General features: G+C 40.9%; 1 protein-coding gene across 1 annotated transcript; it reads right to left on the bottom strand.

Annotated features, from left to right (window-relative positions):
* Window positions 1-1161: 1161 nt before the first annotated feature.
* Window positions 1162-18843, bottom strand: LOC137259840 (SAC3 domain-containing protein 1-like). The gene is made up of 8 exons (XM_067797464.1): window positions 18673-18843; window positions 17347-17451; window positions 16791-16919; window positions 13083-13253; window positions 11972-12481; window positions 9515-9658; window positions 4136-4322; window positions 1162-2566 (listed from the first exon to the last, which is right to left on the bottom strand). Exons 1-8 carry the CDS (start codon window positions 18738-18740, stop codon window positions 2486-2488), a joined length of 1395 nt encoding a protein of 464 aa, XP_067653565.1. The 5' UTR covers window positions 18741-18843; the 3' UTR covers window positions 1162-2485.
* Between the last annotated feature and the right edge of the window lie 1458 nt (window positions 18844-20301).

The following is a 20301-nucleotide window of genomic DNA, read 5'->3' as shown; positions in this document are numbered from 1 at the left end:
TCAAAGAAGCTTGACATGTACCGGTCTCCACAGGTCTTCGTGTCATTGCAAGGATTAAAGATTTTTTTAAAAATATAAAAAGGCTTGAGATGACCCCCAACTTGAAATCGCTTCACAGTACAATACATCTAGGCAAGGCCGGACACTTCGGTGTACCCCACCCTGCTGTTTTGCCGATCGCTACGCTACCATCGCTTCCAATCGATTAAAACTTCATCTAAACAAAATCGTGGGTGATTCGCCTATCGATCAACGCCCATGACACCTACCAGTTCTTTATTGTTATTTCTACAAGTAGATTGAAAGCCGATTATGACCCTCAACTAAACGATCTTGACACAAATGGCGGACGATAGCAAGCGTTGACCAATGAGGTCTGCTTTGGTCACACCCCTTTATGAGACCAATCTTCCTTGCTATCGTGGAACTATCCATGGAATTCCTGCTTGCTCAAGGCACTGGTATTTCTTTCCCTCGATCATTGGATGTCAGTCTCAACGTCATCGTATTATAGTACGTATCAACTTTGTCAGGAGTATACAACTCATGCTGCCCCTAGGTGCACCGAGAGTTTATTGTGGCTCTCTCATCCTAACGAGGTATCCAATTATCCAATTCACAGTCGGGTGTACAGGGACACGTATTTCAAGTTTACTGCACGTTGCTGTGCCCGCAACTGGGTGTTTGCATGTATTCGTGTGGCCACCATCTGGTCATGTACCAACGAATTCATGGGTTCTTTACGGACACAGTGTTGTGTACTGTACACTAGGAGTTGTGACAACACTGAAAAAGTCTACAAAGTTGAGTCCAAGGTTTTTACACCCAGTCACAGGTGGGCTCGATCCCGCCACGTCAACATCACTGGATCAGTAGTCTGGTGTTTTAATCAGCTCACCCAACGCACCCACGCAGTCTGATAAGACAAGGTGCTTCCCAAAACTTCATATTTTTTTCAGATTCATAGCCTTCCCTTCAAAATGCCATTCCGTGACAATACTTCTGTAGGACAATATGCCATCCTCCTGTGTTGCTTACCAGGTTAAGCAGACACAGTAGGTAACGCAAAAGACAATGATGCAGCTAAAGCAGCTCTTGACAGTCTCCTCGCCTGGAGACACTGTCTCATACACCAAAAAAAGCAGAGGGGAACACTGAATATAAAACATATATACTTGTTCCTTTATTTACAAAAAATATTTTGACACATATCATTTGTTTCAACCTAAACTAGTGAGTGAGTGAGTGCGTGACTTTAGTTTTACGCCACACCCAGCAATATTCCAGCCATATGGCAGAGGTCTGTATACAATCGAGTCTGCACCAGACAATCCAGTGACCAACAATATGAGCATCGATCTGCACAATTGGGAACCGATGACTACTGTCAATCAAGTCAGAGAGCCACACCACCAGATCCTGTTAGTACAAACATAGTTGCCTCTAATGGCAAACCTAACCTATACTACCCATCAAAAGGAACATTTAGTTGGTTTTTTAGGCGAGTCTAAACTTTTGATGGGTAGTATACATTGCACACCAACAAATCATAAGATTTTACACAATACAAATTTTGCACAATCTGAACATATTTGTTTGTAAACTGAGCCACTCAAATTTGATAAAAGGTAACCATAATGTATAGTGTATGAATATTCATGAAATGTTTTAAAAGATATTCTTTTAAAATGTTTATGTAAATCACTTCGATAAAATATCTAAACTCAGTTTAAACAATTCCTGTATACCAAGAATGATTGCTGCCATTGAAGAAAAATACATTTACATTCGCAAACGTAAAATCAAATCATGATCAGATGGAGCATCGAATATCACCCTCATAAGAGGAAGTACTTTATCTCACTTCCCTGTGACATTGCACTTATTGGGTCACTCTTGCTAGGGGAAGGGTCTTAGATCAGTGATGTTGGTGGAAGCTGTTGTTCGTGGGAGAGTCTGACATCACCCTTGCTAGATCAGTGATGTTGGTGGAAGCTGTTGTTCGTGGGTGAGTCTGACATCACTCTTGCTAGATCAGTGATGTTGGTGGAAGCTGTTGTTCGTGGGAGAGTCTGACATCACCCTTGCTAGATCAGTGATGTTGGTGGAAGCTGTTGTTCGTGGGAGAGTCTGACATCACCCTTGCTAGATCAGTGATGTTGGTGGAAGCTGTTGTTCGTGGGAGAGTCTGACATCACCCTTGCTAGATCAGTGATGTTGGTGGAAGCTGTTGTTCGTGGGAGAGTCTGACATCGCTGTTCATGGTGCAACAGTCCAATATCACTGTTGATGGTGGGAGAATCTGACACCATTGTTGTAAGTGCTAGTCGGACATCTCTCTGTAACTGGTAGGAGAGTCTGATATCGCTGTTGTTTGTGGGAATATCTGGAACCATGGGTCTCTCAGCATGGCAGTGACACAGCTTGCACTCTCATCTCATCTTGTCACATGTGCCTTGACTTTTCCAAATGGATGGGTCTAATGTCATGTGTCTCCCAAAAGCAGTCGGGGTAGTGACACACAGCACAGCTTGCCCTCCAGGAACTCCCATCTCGAAGACTGGGTCTGAAACATGATGTTTTTGGTTAGCTGTTTAGCTCCGCACTAAGCAAATCTCAAGTTATTTGGTGACGGTCAGTAAATAATTAAGTATGCACTACAGAAATTGCACCCTGTCACACAGACAGGCAGAATTCCAGGTCAGGATGGGCCTCTGGAAACCAATGACCATCACTATTACATGACCAATAAGACATTTGACCATGTTCATTGTGGCATTGTGTATTCTCAGCTTTCAGCCATGGGAGCTGTGCCTGTTTACACATGTTAATCTGTGTGTGTTTTAGTGTGTATGTTTGTGTGTGTTTTAGTGTGTATGTTTGTGTGTGTTTTAGTGTGTATGTTTGTGTGTGTTTTAGTGGGTATGTTTGTGTTTCTTGTGTTAGTCTGTAAGTGTATGTCTGTGTGTACCTTTGTCTCTGGGTTAATTTGTGTGTATGTTTGTGTGTGTTTTAGTGTGTATGTTTGTGTTTCTTGTGTTAGTCTGTAAGTGTATGTCTGTGTGTACCTTTGTCTCTGGGTTAATTTGTGTGTATGTTTGCATGTATGGTTCTGTGTCTGTGAGTTAGTCTGTAAGTGTATGTCTGTGTGTACCTTTGTGTCTGGGTTAATTTGTGTGTATGTTTGCATGTATGTTTCTGTGTCTGTGAGTTAGTCTGTAAGTGTATGTCTGTGTGTACCTTTGTCTCTGGGTTAATTTGTGTGTATGTTTGCATGTATGGTTCTGTGTCTGTGAGTTAGTCTGTAAGTGTATGTCTGTGTGTACTTTTGTGTCTGGGTTAATTTGTGTGTATGTTTGCATGTATGTTTCTGTGTCTGTGAGTTAGTCTGTAAGTGTATGTCTGTGTGTACCTTTGTCTCTGGGTTAATTTGTGTGTATGTTTGCATGTATGGTTCTGTGTCTGTGAGTTAGTCTGTAAGTGTATGTCTGTGTGTACCTTTGTCTCTGGGTTAATTTGTGTGTATGTTTGCAAGTATGGTTCTGTGTCTGTGAGTTAGTCTGTAAGTGTATGTCTGTGTGTACTTTTGTGTCTGGGTTAATATGTGTGTATGTTTGCATGTATGGTTCTGTGTCTGTGAGTTAGTCTGTAAGTGTATGTCTGTGTGTACTTTTGTGTCTGGGTTAATTTGTGTGTATGTTTGCATGTATGGTTCTGTGTCTGTGAGTTAGTCTGTGAGTTAGTCTGTGTGTGTTTGTCTGTTTGTGCGTGTTTGCCTGTGTGTGAGCATCAGTGTGCATGTGTGCAGGATCTCAACAAGCTCATAGATAAAGTTCCTGGTTACAACCTTATACCAGCTGTACGTAGAAAACTGCTGGATCCTGTGCTCAGAACTTTTGCTTCTTAATACAATCAACTCAAGATTTACTATACTACCTGTCAACTCACTAAGTTACACCAATTGTGAATTTCTCCACAAACTTGATGGAACCAGCTGCAAACTTTACGCAGCTGAACTGAACAAGGATCAAGATTCAGATTGCTGAACAGCATGTGCAAATGTGAACAGCAGTATTTTTATGCAAAGTTTCATCATTTATTGAATTCATGGCTGAGACATTCGGAGATGTCAAACCTTCTCAGCAGGTGTGAAGTTTCCCTTGAGGAATGTGACCTTCCCATCCCTGACGGTGAGGCCCCGGGTTCGGCATTCTTCCTCTGCTTCTGCCTCTGTGTCCCAGCCCAGAAGCTGGACCAGTCGACTCACAGGGAAACTGGAGTTCTTGCTGCTGTAGGCTACGCACATCGCCCGCAGACCGTACCTGTTTGCGGCACATCATCATCATCATCATCATCATATTCATTATCATATTCATCATTATCATTCTTACATCCCTAGAGAGGATGTGATTTCTTTCCACTGGAATGGCTGCAAACTGCCGCCACATAGCTGGAATATTGCAGAGTGTGGCATGAAACAACCAACAAAACTGATGTCACACTAATGTGAACAAAAACACAAATAATTTTGTCTCATTTCATTTGCAAACAAAGTAATCTCCTGTATCTTAGATTCCGTAAGTCCAACCATCTTTGGCGTAAAGTGGTGAAGTGGTTAGAGCTTCTGGCCCTAGTGTGTGAGGTCATGGGTTTGATTTCATGCTGCGTCATGCCACAAGACATTAAAACATGCTACATACTGGTCATGCCAGCTGCTCGCCATCAATGGGTACACGTAATCAGAGTCAGTATAATGTGTCTGAGTGATGTATTCATGCCTAACTGTGGGCACGGTATCTCAGTGAGCCAGCACTAATTAAGTCTGGGCTAATACAATCAGCCACCAATGCACATGCATAAGTGCCATCATATGAACAAAATAATCTTTAGTGCAAAGTTAAATCCCATTTCACCACACCTTTTTCAGAATCATTACAAAATTATCACACCCCCAACACTTTTACATCACCATTGCCATCATCATCATCATCTTGATCATCATCATCACTCTGCCATCGACAGCATCTGATTACATCACCATCATCATCACACCACCATTACTCTGACATCACCATCACCATCATCACCATCATCATCATCACTCTGCCATCGACAGCATCTGATTACATCACCATCATAATCACACCACCATTACTCTGACATCACCATCACCATCATCATCACACCACCATTACTCTGACATCACCATCATCATCATCACTCTGCCATCGGGAGCATCTGATTACATCACCATCATCATCACACCACCATTACTCTGACATCACCATCATCATCATCATCACACCACCATTACACTAAACATCACCATCACAATCATCACCATCATCATCATCACTCTGCCATCGGGAGCATCTGATCACATCACCATCATCATCACACCACCATTACTCTGACATCACCATCATCATCATCACCATCATCATCATCACTCTGCCATCGGGAGCATCTGATTACATCACCATCATCATCACACCACCATTACTCTGACATCACCATCACCATCATCATCATCATCACTCTGTCATCGGGAGCATCTGATTACATCACCATCATCATCACACCACCATTACTCTGACATCACCATCACCATCATCATCACTCTGTCATCGGGAGCATCTGATTACTTCACCATCATCATCACACCACCATTACACTGACATCACCATCACCATCACCATCATCACCATCATCATCATCACTCTGTCATCGGGAGCATCTGATTACATCACCATCATCATCACACCACCATTACTCTGACATCACCATCACCATCATCATCACACCACCATTACTCTGACATCACCATCATCATCATCACCATCATCATCATCACTCTGCCATCGACAGCATCTGATTACATCACCATCATCATCACACCGCCATTACTCTGACATCACCATCATCATCACCATCATCATCATCATCACTCTGTCATCGACAGCATCTGATTACATCACCATCATCATCACACCACCACTACACTAAACATCACCATCACCATCACCATCATCACTCTGTCATCAGGAGCATCTGATTACTTCACCATCATCATCAAACCACCATTACTCTGACATCACCATCACCATCACCATCATCATCATCATCACCATCATCATCATCATCACCATCACCATCACCATCATCATCATCATCACTCTGTCATCGGGAGCATCTGATTACTTCACCATCATCATCACACCACCATTACTCTGACATCACCATCACCATCATCACCATCATCATCACTCTGTCATCGGGAGCATCTGATTACTTCACCATCATCATCACACCACCATTACTCTGACATCACCATCACCATCATCATCATCATCATCATCACTCTGTCATCGGGAGCATCTGATTACATCACCATCATCATCACACCACCATTACTCTGACATCACCATCACCATCATCATCATCATCATCATCACTCTGTCATCGGGAGCATCTGATTACATCACCATCATCATCATCACCATCATCATCATCATCATCATCATCACTCTGTCATTGGGAGCATCTGATTACATCACCATCATCATCACACCGCCATTACACTGACATCACCATCACCATCATCACCATCATCACTCTGTCATCAGGAGCATCGGATTACTTCACCATCATCATCACACCACCATTACTCTGACATCACCATCACCATCACCATCATCACCATCATCATCATCATCATCACTCTGTCATCGGGAGCATCTGATTACTTCACCATCATCATCACACCGCCATTACACTGACATCACCATCACCATCACCATCATCACCATCATCATCATCATCATCATCACTCTGTCATCGGGAGCATCGGATTACTTCACCATCATCATCACACCACCATTACTCTGACATCACCATCACCATCATCACCATCACCATCATCATCATCATCATCACTCTGTCATCGGGAGCATCTGATTACTTCACCATCATCATCACACCGCCATTACACTGACATCACCATCACCATCACCATCATCACCATCATCATCATCACTCTGTCATCGGGAGCATCTGATTACTTCACCATCATCATCACACCGCCATTACACTGACATCACCATCACCATCACCATCATCACCATCATCATCATCACTCTGTCATCGGGAGCATCTGATTACTTCACCATCATCATCACATCACCATTACTCTGACATCATCATCATCATCATCATCATCATCATCATCATCATCACTCTGTCATCGGGAGCATCTGATTACTTCACCATCATCATCACACCGCCATTACACTGACATCACCATCACCATCACCATCATCACCATCATCATCATCACTCTGTCATCGGGAGCATCTGATTACTTCACCATCATCATCACACCACCATTACACTAAACATCACCATCACCATCACCATCATCATCATCATCATCATCATCATCATCACTCTGTCATCGGGAGCATCTGATTACTTCACCATCATCATCACACCACCATTACACTGACATCACCATCACCATCACCATCATCACCATCATCATCATCACTCTGTCATCGGGAGCATCTGATTACTTCACCATCATCACATCACCATTACTCTGACATCATCATCATCATCATCATCATCATCATCATCATCATCATCATCACTCTGTCATCGGGAGCATCTGATTACTTCACCATCATCATCACACCACCATTACACTGACATCACCATCACCATCACCATCATCACCATCATCATCATCATCATCATCACTCTGTCATCGGGAGCATCGGATTACTTCACCATCATCATCACACCACCATTACTCTGACATCACCATCACCATCATCACCATCACCATCATCACCATCATCATCATCATCATCACTCTGTCATCGGGAGCATCTGATTACTTCACCATCATCATCACACCGCCATTACACTGACATCACCATCACCATCACCATCATCACCATCATCATCATCACTCTGTCATCGGGAGCATCTGATTACTTCACCATCATCATCACACCGCCATTACACTGACATCACCATCACCATCACCATCATCACCATCATCATCATCACTCTGTCATCGGGAGCATCTGATTACTTCACCATCATGATCACACCGCCATTACACTGACATCACCATCACCATCACCATCATCACCATCATCATCATCACTCTGTCATCGGGAGCATCTGATTACTTCACCATCATCATCACATCACCATTACTCTGACATCATCATCATCATCATCATCATCATCATCACTCTGTCATCGGGAGCATCTGATTACTTCACCATCATCATCACACCGCCATTACACTGACATCACCATCACCATCACCATCATCACCATCATCATCATCACTCTGTCATCGGGAGCATCTGATTACTTCACCATCATCATCACACCACCATTACACTAAACATCACCATCACCATCATCATCATTATCATCATCACCATCATCATCATCATCATCATCACTCTGTCATCGGGAGCATCTGATTACTTCACCATCATCATCACACCGCCATTACACTGACATCACCATCACCATCATCATCATCATCATCATCATCACTCTGTCATCGGGAGCATCTGATTACTTCACCATCATCATCACACCGCCATTACTCTGACATTACCATCACCATCATCATCATCATCATCATCACTCTGTCATCGGGAGCATCTGATTACTTCACCATCATCACACCACCATTACTCTGACATCACCATCACCATCATCACCATCATCATCATCATCATCATCATCACCATCATCATCATCATCATCATCATCACTCTGTCATCGGGAGCATCTGATTACATCACCATCATCATCACACCGCCATTACACTGACATCACCATCACCATCATCATCATCATCATCATTCTGTCATCAGCAGCATCTGATTACTTCACCATCATCATCACACCACCATTACTCTGACATCACCATTGCCATCATCATCATCATCGTCATCATCACCATCATCACACCACCATCACTCTTACATCCTTATCATCATCAACACAGGGTCAGTAGTGTGGCCTTGTGGCTAAAGTGTCCGCTCTTCACACCAAAGATCCGGGTTTGACTTCCCCACATGGGTACAGTTGGTGAAGACCATTTCTGGAGCTCGTCATGATATTGGTGGGATATTGCTAAAAGTGGCGTAAAACTATACTCACTCACTCTATATCGTCTGAGTGAGTGAGTGAGTGAGTGAGTGAGTGAGCCAGTGAGTTCAGTTTTAGATTGCTTTTCACAATATTCCAGCAATATCACAGTGGTGAAGACCAGAAATGGGTTTCCTTGATGAGCATGTTAGAAGTTAAGATGTATATCCCAAAAATTTGTCATCATTCTTCACCAGAAATGAGTTTCACTCATTGTACACATGTAAGAACTCGAAACCAGGTCTTCGGTGTGATGAGCAAATACTTTCACCACTTGGCCACCCTGCCACCTCACATACTTTCTGACATGTTCATATGTAGATACACTCACGCCTGTATGTTGGCAAGATGGCGATGCAGGACACACAGACAGAGGATGCTGGGAAGCCGAGCAGCGAGACGGAGGACTCGGAGCGTGTTGCCAAGTAGATAACTGATGCTGATCTGGTAGGCTATATGAGGAAGTATCTGGCATCTGGGGAAAACATGGAAACACAATCAATAACAACATGCATATTGATAATCTATACCTCCTTACACCAGAATTTTCATCTTTCTGTCTTCTCTCGATATGCCCCTACTCTTGGGACCTGTGAAGATCTCTGGGTTAGAATTGATCTTCAGCAACGTATGCTTGTAAAAAGAAATTACGGGAACAGGTTGTGTGCTCACTCACTTGGTTGACACATGCCCTCAGTTCCCAGCTGTGTTCAACAACAAAGATACAAACAAAACTATGCATGTATCACTCCCAGATTTCCTAATTTCTGATTTCACAGAAAGATTGTCGAAGGTAGTGATAAACCGAACATGTCACTAACTTGGAAATTGTCTCCTACAGTGTCATCATGTGATCCGACCAAAGACAGGGAGATTAATGCCGAGAACGTCATGCTTTTGTTAGTGCAGCAAATTATTACCTGAACAAGTTCAAATACACTGCACAGCAACCAAACAACAACTCTCCGTAAGTGTCTCATTTTTTTTCGCTCGGAGCTGTAAATATATATACATGTATCCACGGGCATCCATTCTATACATTAGTCCTGCAGTATGTGTATTGATGGGTGATGTGCTAACTATTAAAACGACAAAGTCATCAATAACTCTGCAATGGCAAAATACTCGCCACGAATAAGTCTACTAATTATTACTACAGTACGTCAATGTTTTGGTGTGCATATGGCAGAGTGGAAGGAGAGTATTGCAAGGTTTTACAGTTTTGGTATGGGAAAGAACACTACCACCAAAGTCAGTCGAGGTGGAACTTTTTAATGTAAATGCCAAAAATACTTTATTCAGAATTCCAAACCTACCAAGAGGCACCACTGTATCACCAGACCTATCTATGTGCCAAGTTTGGTGAAGAAATAGTGAAAGATTTTAAAGTTCAGCTCCAGAAAAGAGCACACCACCAATTTGAGTCTAAGTCAAACTTGCAAACAAAGTCATGTTTCCGTACAGACCACAAAAAATAAAATTCATATCTGAGTCTAATCCCCAAAAGGGATCTAGGGATCATGATTGATATGTGGACCAAGTTTTTTGAAGCTAGCATGTATAGTTTAGGAGATATGCTCCAGACATGATAACAGCCTCTAAGCCTCAGCCAAAGTCATGTTTCCATGGAAACCACCAATAATAAAATTAATATCTGGGTCTGATCCCCAAAGGGCACATCTAGGCATCATGCTTGACATGTGTACCAAGTTTGGTTAAGTTATCACAAATAGTTTAGGAGATATACTTCAGAAAAAGTGTGACAGATGGACAGACGGAACTCGTTTCTATATCCCCAGCACCTTCGTTGTTCCAGGTTATAATAACAAGTAAGTGAGTTTAGTTTTAAGCCACACTCATCAATATTCCTCCTACATGGTGGCGGTCTGTAAATAACTGAGTCTGAACTAAACAATCCAGTGATCAACAGCATGAGGCAATGATCAACACAACTTGGACAGAACGACATGTGTCAACAAAGTCAGGGAGCTTTAACACCTGATCCTGTTAGTCGTCTCTTACATGCATGGTTTACTGAAGGCGTTAACTAACAAAACCACAAAGCAGAACTACTCATGACTGGTGTTAACTAACAAGACCACAAAGCAGAACTATTAATACAGGTGTTAACTAATAAGACCTCACACAGGAGGACTATTGATGACAGGTGTTAACTAACAAGACCACAAAGCAGAATTATTGATCACAGGTGTTAACTAACAAGACCACAAAGCAGAATTATTGATCACAGGTGTTAACTAACAATACCACAAAGTTGTTAAGCTTCTAATAATGACAGGTGTTAATTAACAAGACCTTAAAGCAGAACTATTGATGACAGGTGTTAACTAACAAAACCACACAGAGCAGAACTACAGGTATTAACTAATAAGACCTCACAAAGTAGGACTATCAATGACAGGTGTTAACAAGACCTCACAAAGCAGGACTATCAATGACAGGTGTTAACTAACATGACCTCACACAGCAGGACTATGGATGACAGGTGTTAACTAACATGAGCTCACACAGCAGGACTATGGATGACAGGTGTTAACTAACAAGACCTCACAAAGCAGGACTATCAATGACAGGTGTTAACTAACAAGCCCCTCACAGCAGCAATATTGATGACAGGTGTTAACTAACAAGACCTCACACAGTAGGAATGCTGGTGACATGTGTTAAGTAACATGACCTCACACAGTAGGAATGCTGGTGACATGTGTTAAGTAACATGACCTCACACAGCAGCAAAAAAATTGATGACATGTTGGCTAATGCCTACCTTAAGGACTTCGGAAGCTGCAGGAAATGTCTGAGAGCATCTGCATCGCCAAGGTTATACAGCAGGTAGATGCTCTCAAACTCTGCCTGTCTCAGGTGTGGCATTTCTGTTTCTGTGTCTGTGTGTCTGTCTAGTGGCTCAGTGTCTGACAAACTACACCCTCTCAGATTATCCACCAGGAAATTCTCATCATATGCTCTGTTGGCTGTGTGTCTGTTGTCCATGGATCTATTGTCTGTTGAACTACAATCAGACTGTTGGCACACTCTCTGATCAGACACTTGATAGTCATGTGTTTTTCTCTCACTATTTTCACTTGAATCTCGGGCTTTTAGTCTGACCGAATGTCTGCCACTCCTCTGCTGAGTATCTGAACACTTTGTGGTTTTCACATCCTCCATCTGCCCACTGTCTGTGTGTGAGTACAGATACAGCAACCTCTTCAGGCACTCCTGTGTGTGTTGAGAGTTGATCACAGGGTCGTACTTGTCAAGCCCATGTTCACACAACCTGTAACAAACATCCACTGAAAACTCTTTTCAAGGAACTATACACAAAGAACTTCTTTAGGCACCCACTTATATATCTCACAACTGAATAAGACCCAGGTGACATAACAACAAATAGTATGGATTTACAACTTCTTTAAAATTGACAACATGGTCTTTCTGGGCTACTTCAATTTGAGTAAGTTTTATGATGGCCGAAAGTGATAGGTCTTGAGATAAATTTTAAAAACATCAAGTGAGAGAGCATTTCAGAAAATAGGGAAGAGAGTACTAAAGTACTGCTGATGCATACTGAGAAGTTCTGACCCCAAATGATTTTAACATGTGGGAAGGAACGGAAAGGAAGAAATCATCTGAACTGATCAGCAGAGCGCAGACTTCACATAGGCTGGAAAACGGAGGTTAAAGCTTGTAGATACAGAGGAGATGTCTTAAAGACATCTTGAAATTCTACTATAGTCTACCTACCTATCCTCACATAAGTTTTCCTTATCTTGAAAATTATTTGACCTTGAAACATGAGTCAATTACTCAAGCACAACAAACATCGCTGGGAAAATGGCAAAGTTCCTTTTTCGGTAGAAGGAAAAAATCACGGCCACCTGTATGCTGCATACACATGGAAGCTGACACAGGCCTCTAGGATTGTGATGGCATCCTGGCCTTGAACATCTTGGATGACCATATCTTGTCGCACAGCTCTCAGACGATCAAACACGAAGTCATACACCTGGTTCCAGTCATGCTCCTGTGTGTGATGCTGGGATATGATACTGGAATGTAAAACAGGAGATTCATACACTTTGCCACATCAAGGGAAGACCAGGAGAGGACCCAGCATTCGAAATTAACACTCTGAGGTATCAAATTTGATATTCAAAGTCATATTTCGCTACCTGAAAAAAGAACACATATTAAAAAAAACTTGCTACTTGGTATTTTGGGGTGAAACTACGTACTTTCATCAGTTACGCAACATTTGCGAAGGACAAATCTCTATTTGTTAACTTTCACTCGTAGACTTACTGATACTGGTATTTTACTTTCTGAAAGAAATGCTCATTGGGGCTATTGTCGGACACTAATAACTGCAACAGTGAACCAGTCAACTTGGTGCTCATATGTGTAACGTAACATTACTACTTCCAATAATGGACAATTGTGTAAGGATGATAAAACATTCTAGAGACCTAACACAGCTCCATACATACCAAAGACAGTAATGGGACTGAGAGGGAGGAATTAACAGCAATATGAAAGAATGCTGCTACCAGTTAAGGGATTTTGCTACCTGTTTTTAAACCAGGTAGCAAGTACTTTCTACTTGCCAAAACAGTTAATTTTCGAACACTGAGACCTGGGGAAGACCTGGAAAAGACCAGGAAAAGACCCAGGGAAGACCTGAGAAAGACCCGATGAAGACCCGAAGATCACGAGAAGGCCAGGAGAAGCCCACGGGGCAACCGGGGAGAAACCTGGGAAAGACAAAGACAAGACCAGGAGGACAAGACCTGCAGGAGAACAGAAGACCTTGGGTAGACCGGAAGATCTGCAGGAGAGAAGAAGCCCTGGGGAGGAGAGCAGAATTCTCATACCTGTTTATGGATCCTTTTGATGATCCACGCTTTGAAGTTTGGAAATTTTGGACAGACAGATAGATTTATTCAATAAAGAGGCCATAGGCCCATGATATACCACTATGTATACTTATGTCATCATATAAAAACAAAGCAGACACAGGTATAAAAATAGATTAATACTGGTGTGTCTGTGTTCGCACACTTAATATAAACCTCAAGTGTGCTTCTCAATATATATTAGATCATCTCTTGTCTCCCTAGAATAACCGCGTATGAGGTTTTTGTTTTGGAGGGACAGGTTTTACTTTTCGTTAGTAAGACCTCTTCCCAGGTTTTAATTTTCCTGACTATATGGACATCAACATTCAAATGATACATGAGTGTTTGAAATCAATTGAAAAGTATCATTCAAGTTTACACTCTTAGTCTTCCCAAGCAAGATTTGAACCACAAATTTCAGATCCATAGGAAGGAACTCTACAGCAAGGCCACAGGGCCAGCGAGGGTGGTCGGGTTAAACTATCTCCTTATAGTTACTGCCTATAAATTGATTTTATGTGTGCTTCAGTTATTGTTCCGTAGCTTCATTAAATGATCCTGTACATTGCAATTATCCATCATTGATGGTTTATATGTCATAGAAAACACTTCTCCTCGGTTTTGGTAGACAATGTAAAACCTTGTAGGCATATTTTCTCCTATACATATAAATACATGAACAGATATTACAGCTAGCCTGTAGAAACTGCAAAAGCTAAGTGCTCATAAACTTATAGTAATTGCTCTCAGTATCCATGCTTTATATAAACACATACAAATACTATGCAGCATAGAAAAATAGGTTATCATGCGAGTGTGTTTTGGGATGGTTAATATCCTGCATTGGGAATAAACATTGTATTTAGCTTGCTTATCATACAATGTCATTGTACCTTTAAAACTAAAATTTAAAAAAAATGTGATTTCATTTGCCACAGATCATGAAACTAAACTTTCTGAGATGTGCCCGTATATCTATGACGTCACAAATATGTGCATAGTAATATGTGACGTCACAAGCTCGGTGAGGCAGTTTTCTACTGATCACTCATTTGACTGCTTTACGTCATGTAGGTCTCAGTCAGCTTTTATGGTAAAAAGCGTATTGTTGTCAACAAATATTAACTTAGTTTGAAAAATGACAAAAAACAAACAAATTTTCTCTCATCAAGGCACTCACAGTACTGTAACCACGGCCGTCAATCTGGACATGATCGTCGATAGATGGGCGTGACGCCATGTTTGTTTACAGTGTGAAAGTAGTCCCCAAATTTTGCATATGACCTCTCTAATTTGCATCGGTATCCGTATATGACCCCAACGGATACCAAAAATATCTGTTGGCTATATCCTGCCGAGAACACTACCCATTGTATGATAAATACAGCACATCAGTAATAACAGGAAGACGGAAGTGCTGATGGTTTGATAGTGTTGGCTCTCAATGACCATACTCTACATAAATACAGGTGCATACTATGCCAGATAGAGGCATTGCTGTGAACAAGTGGTAACGACAATGGCTAAGTGCTTATGGACTAGTGGTGTTGGCTCTCAACTTCCATACTTTATAGACATATAAGCATATACTATGCAAGGTAGAAACATTGCGTGATGTCAGTAAATTCATCATATCTTGCCACACAATGAGACTTAACATAAGGTATAAGCTGGTATATATATTTCTTTCAAAGATTATCATCAGTTTCATGGACAAACAGTACATCAAGTTTACCTTCAATAAAATATTTTCCCTTACATTTACAAAATAAGCAAATCCTATAAGTAATAAGGAATATCATCTGAGAAATATAGTTCTACATTTAACAGTGATTTGAACTGTCCATAATAGTTTCACTTGGAGGAAGTGCTTAAACTTGAAGTCCATGACTGCTGCAGATTGTCTGACAATCTTTGTAGGAACAAAGAGATGAAAGATTTTATGCAACCAACCCAAGTCTAAATAAGATATCTCAGATGTGTGTGACCCAAGTAGTACATTTTCAAGGGACATAAGCATCTGACAACACTGGTAAAGTGATGAGTTGACACCAGTATTTAAGTGCTCTAGACATGTATACCAGCTGTAGAGGCAAACGCCCACATTCCCCCAGTACCATATTGTCTGATGCAGATGAACCAACCCTAAAGAATCCATTTACAAGATTTCAACTGTGCTCTTTCTACTTCATTATTACAATAACTACCCAATAATTATGAGCCAGAACACACAACCATGCTACCGAATATCTTACGTAAATCCTCACATGGCATACCTCCAACCCTCTCAGAATACCTGCAAATTGACATCATAGCTATGTTTGCTTGTGAGCGAAGACAAAATTGTGCCTTGCTCCAGATTAATATGGGAGTGAATAATACCTATATGCAGAAACAGTATTAATTCGTTTTCCTTGGAAATTGTGGAGTATCAATAACACCTGTTATTCCTCCCATGGGCCAACATTGTATTGTCCCACTACTGTTAAGCCACATGTTGCATCAGATTACGTCCTAAGAGGACTCAGTAACATAAAACTGTGGTGGAAGAAGATCACCTTACTTCCATTTTCGTTTTGCCTACAAAAGATGTGCATTATGCAAGGACCAGTCACTGTGCACAGACGCTGAGGGAGTAATCATTATGCAACGTCTACCTGTCTGAACTACTACATCAATGTGCCCACTCACTTGCTGAACAGGAAGTTGATTGTCTGGTGAAGAATTCTGGGAGGCCGTAGAGCAGAAGGGTCAGGGTCAGCACGACCTGCAGCCGGACGTGAATATTCCTTCACAGCAGTAGCGAGGTCACCTTGAAGTCTGTTGATGTTAGGACAGTTATTGAACAACGAGCCACTTCGTTGTCGTTTTGTAAGGTCTTTAGGACATGTCTAGTGATTGAGTTCAATTTTATAATCACATCTGCAATATTTCAGCCATGTAATGATAAATAAAGTCATATAATAAATTATGTTGCCAATGGACAGTAAACAGCAAGAACATATATTTAAAACTAGCATGTAACTAAAACATCATAAAACTGTTTGGACAATACAATATAAAAATGGTCTATGGATAGTCAACAATACTGAAGATAGGTCACCATACTAGGAACCTAACTAATAGCAAGACAGACCACCCGGTCCCGTTAGGAGCCTCTTACGACAAGCATGGGTTACTTAAAACCAATTCTAATCCGGATCTTCACTTTGGCCTTTCCATCATCTGGATGACATATGATGCTTACCTGGCCTTACCCCGACCTCGACCTCGACCTCGACCTCGACCTCTGCCTACAGGCTTCGACCTTGGAGGTATTTCCAGTGGATGCAGTAGGCCTTCTCGCTGTCTCCTGACCAATAACAAATTCCTCAAATTAAAGTGAGTGAGTGAGTAAGTGAGTTAATATTTAACATCACATCGGCAATATTTCAGCCATATTTTGACGTGAATGGTTAACGCTGAAATGCAATATATGTGCATTACAAAAATGTGTTGACGAAGGACAGTAAAACAACTATAATAACTAAAACTAGCAAGTTAAACCTGATATATGTATTTGGACAACACAATATAAAATTAGGCTATATATCGTCAACAACTGAAGACAGATCACCATACTAGTGACCATGGGAACTTACAGTACCTTTGCTACCTGCATGGACCCTAGTTACACTATCCCTTCAGACACTGGCGAGTGTAAGAAATGCTAGCCAAAATTAAAATTACAAGAATACTACATCTAAAAATCCTGCAAAGTTTAAATTCACTTCAAATGTTTTGGTACTTAACCAAAGCCACCAGTTTGATATCGTCTATTTACAATGAGTCTGTAAAATTCTGTCACAAGACAATCCAGATACTGCTATGTAGGACACAACTAGTCATTTGTTTAGACTTTTAGAATTACTATATTTGTTTTGAGACTCACACACCCTCTCTGGATCACAATAATTTTACAATACTTTAAAACCTTTGAGGATACAGCCACTACCAATCTTGGTTGCTAATTTATTTATTTATTCTACATATTTATTATCAAAGTTTGTCAATCAACTCTATTTTTTTAAAAAAACCAAAAAAACCTAAAACATAAAATGGCAAATAACATTATAAAACAGATCCTTCTATGTTTTGAATATTGAAATACATAGAGTATCTCACCCAAGTGTCTACTGCTATCAAATATAAAAACATGAGTTGATAAGTAACAAATATCCGAGGAGTGTTGATATACTTGCTTCATTTAAGGCTTTACAATCACAGAGAGAGCTGGTCAGTAGGGAATATAATGTGAGGGAGTAAGTGAGTGACAGACTTCATTGCAGGGAGGGCTTGGCAGTAGGGAAAATAATGTGGTTCAAGGACTGTGAAACAGACGACATTGCAGGGTGGGCATGGCAGTAGGAGAAATAATGAGGTTCAGGGACTGGGAGTCAGACTGCATTGCAGGGAGGGGTTGGTTGAAGCGAAAATAATGTGGTTCAGGGACTGTGATACCACCGTGCACACCATGGCAGCGATCGAAAACTGAACAATTCAGCTGATACGATGTACTCAGCTAGTTACTCACATTTTGAATTCTTCAACCGGACACATGGTCTGACATCTACCTACAACACGGGGGGCGTCGTCGTCCATTGTGACAACTTCTTAGGTCAGCGCTAAGTAAACCAGAAATGTGTTTACGTTCTGAAGGCGCTCATCTTGAAAGGGGAAATAACTTCGTAAACTGTGAACCGCTAAGAAATGGATGTCAATTACTCTGCAATCACGAATCTGGGTGATTTCGAGGTCATGAGTGATTGAGTCAAAATTTTACATCGCAACGGCAATATTGCAGGCATATAGTGCTGAAAATAAGGTAATTAATTCAAAGTAGCTGCCGCCAAAGGACAGTAAATCTAACTAGTGTACCACAGATGTTTAATAAAACTAGTAAATAAATCTAAAATACTTTGACTATAGAAAACAATACAATATAAAAACAGGCTATAGGTCGCTAACAACAGAAGGTAGATCACCACACTAGGGGCCAGGGGCACTTACTGCACCTTTACTACATGCATGGACCCTAGTTGGATTTGCACCAGGCCTTCAACTGCTGGGGAGTGTAGCTCGTGTTCGTGAATTTAAGAATCTGAAACACCATCGTTGTCACTCACTCACTCACTCACTCACTCACTCACTCACTCACTCACTCACTCACTCACTCACTCACTCACTCACTCACTCACTCACTCACTCACTCACTCACTCACTCACTCACTCACTCACTCACTCACTGGAGCATAGAAACGTAACAAGATGCAAAATCGTTTTTGACTCCTTAATATTTCCATCTTCATCATAACACTACCATAACAAATCAACACAAATTGAAGTTTAACTTCATTTATCGTATTAAAATGTTCGGACTGATAAACAAACGGATGTCAATGTACTTTTTTTATAATTTCTCTTGTAATTCCAATGAATTTATTATTATATTTTCTTATATCTTGGAACTTAAAAAAAAAGTTCACGATTTGAATTTATAACGTAACATGACTGTAATATCTTGGTATTTTATACACTGCAACCGAGAATCATAAATCGCACACATGCAGTTCGACCTCTATCTTACCGAACTAACAAAACTGAAGACGGACGATTCTGCTGAATGCAACAACAAATAAATGAAAAACAAAAGATGTTCAAATTCAACAGTCAGGCTATTAGATCTACCATGTCCGAGGGCAATCAATATCTACATACAGTTACGATATGTCATTCATCTGCAGCTAACAAAGAGTCCTGTTCGATGGGATGTTTCATTTGAAAGCCTGCAAAAAATGTATATAACGTTATAAATCGTGCTAGTGTCTCAACTGGTCACGTGACGGTTTACGGATTTGTATAGTATGATGAAAGAGTGAGAGAATACTGCCTGGACGACGCATCAACAGTTTTACAGACAGATAGATTGTTTATTAAAATCTCACCCCAAAAGTAAATAGATTCAAAAATAAAATAGACAGGAAACAGGAATAGAAGTTGAGCGACCTCTATAAGTAGTAATGAGAGACTTACTTCTGTAAAATGTACACAGGGATGAAAAAATGTTATTTTATAGAACTCCATATGTTATGAAAAATGAGTGACATCAACATCACACTCCATAGTCTTATAATTATGAATAGTCCCGAAAATATATTCTGTT

The sequence above is a fragment of the Haliotis asinina genome, chromosome 13 (assembly GCF_037392515.1).
Source record: "Haliotis asinina isolate JCU_RB_2024 chromosome 13, JCU_Hal_asi_v2, whole genome shotgun sequence".
Classification (NCBI taxonomy): Eukaryota; Metazoa; Mollusca; class Gastropoda; order Lepetellida; family Haliotidae; genus Haliotis; species Haliotis asinina.
This window is presented reverse-complemented; position numbering and strand designations above follow the sequence as displayed.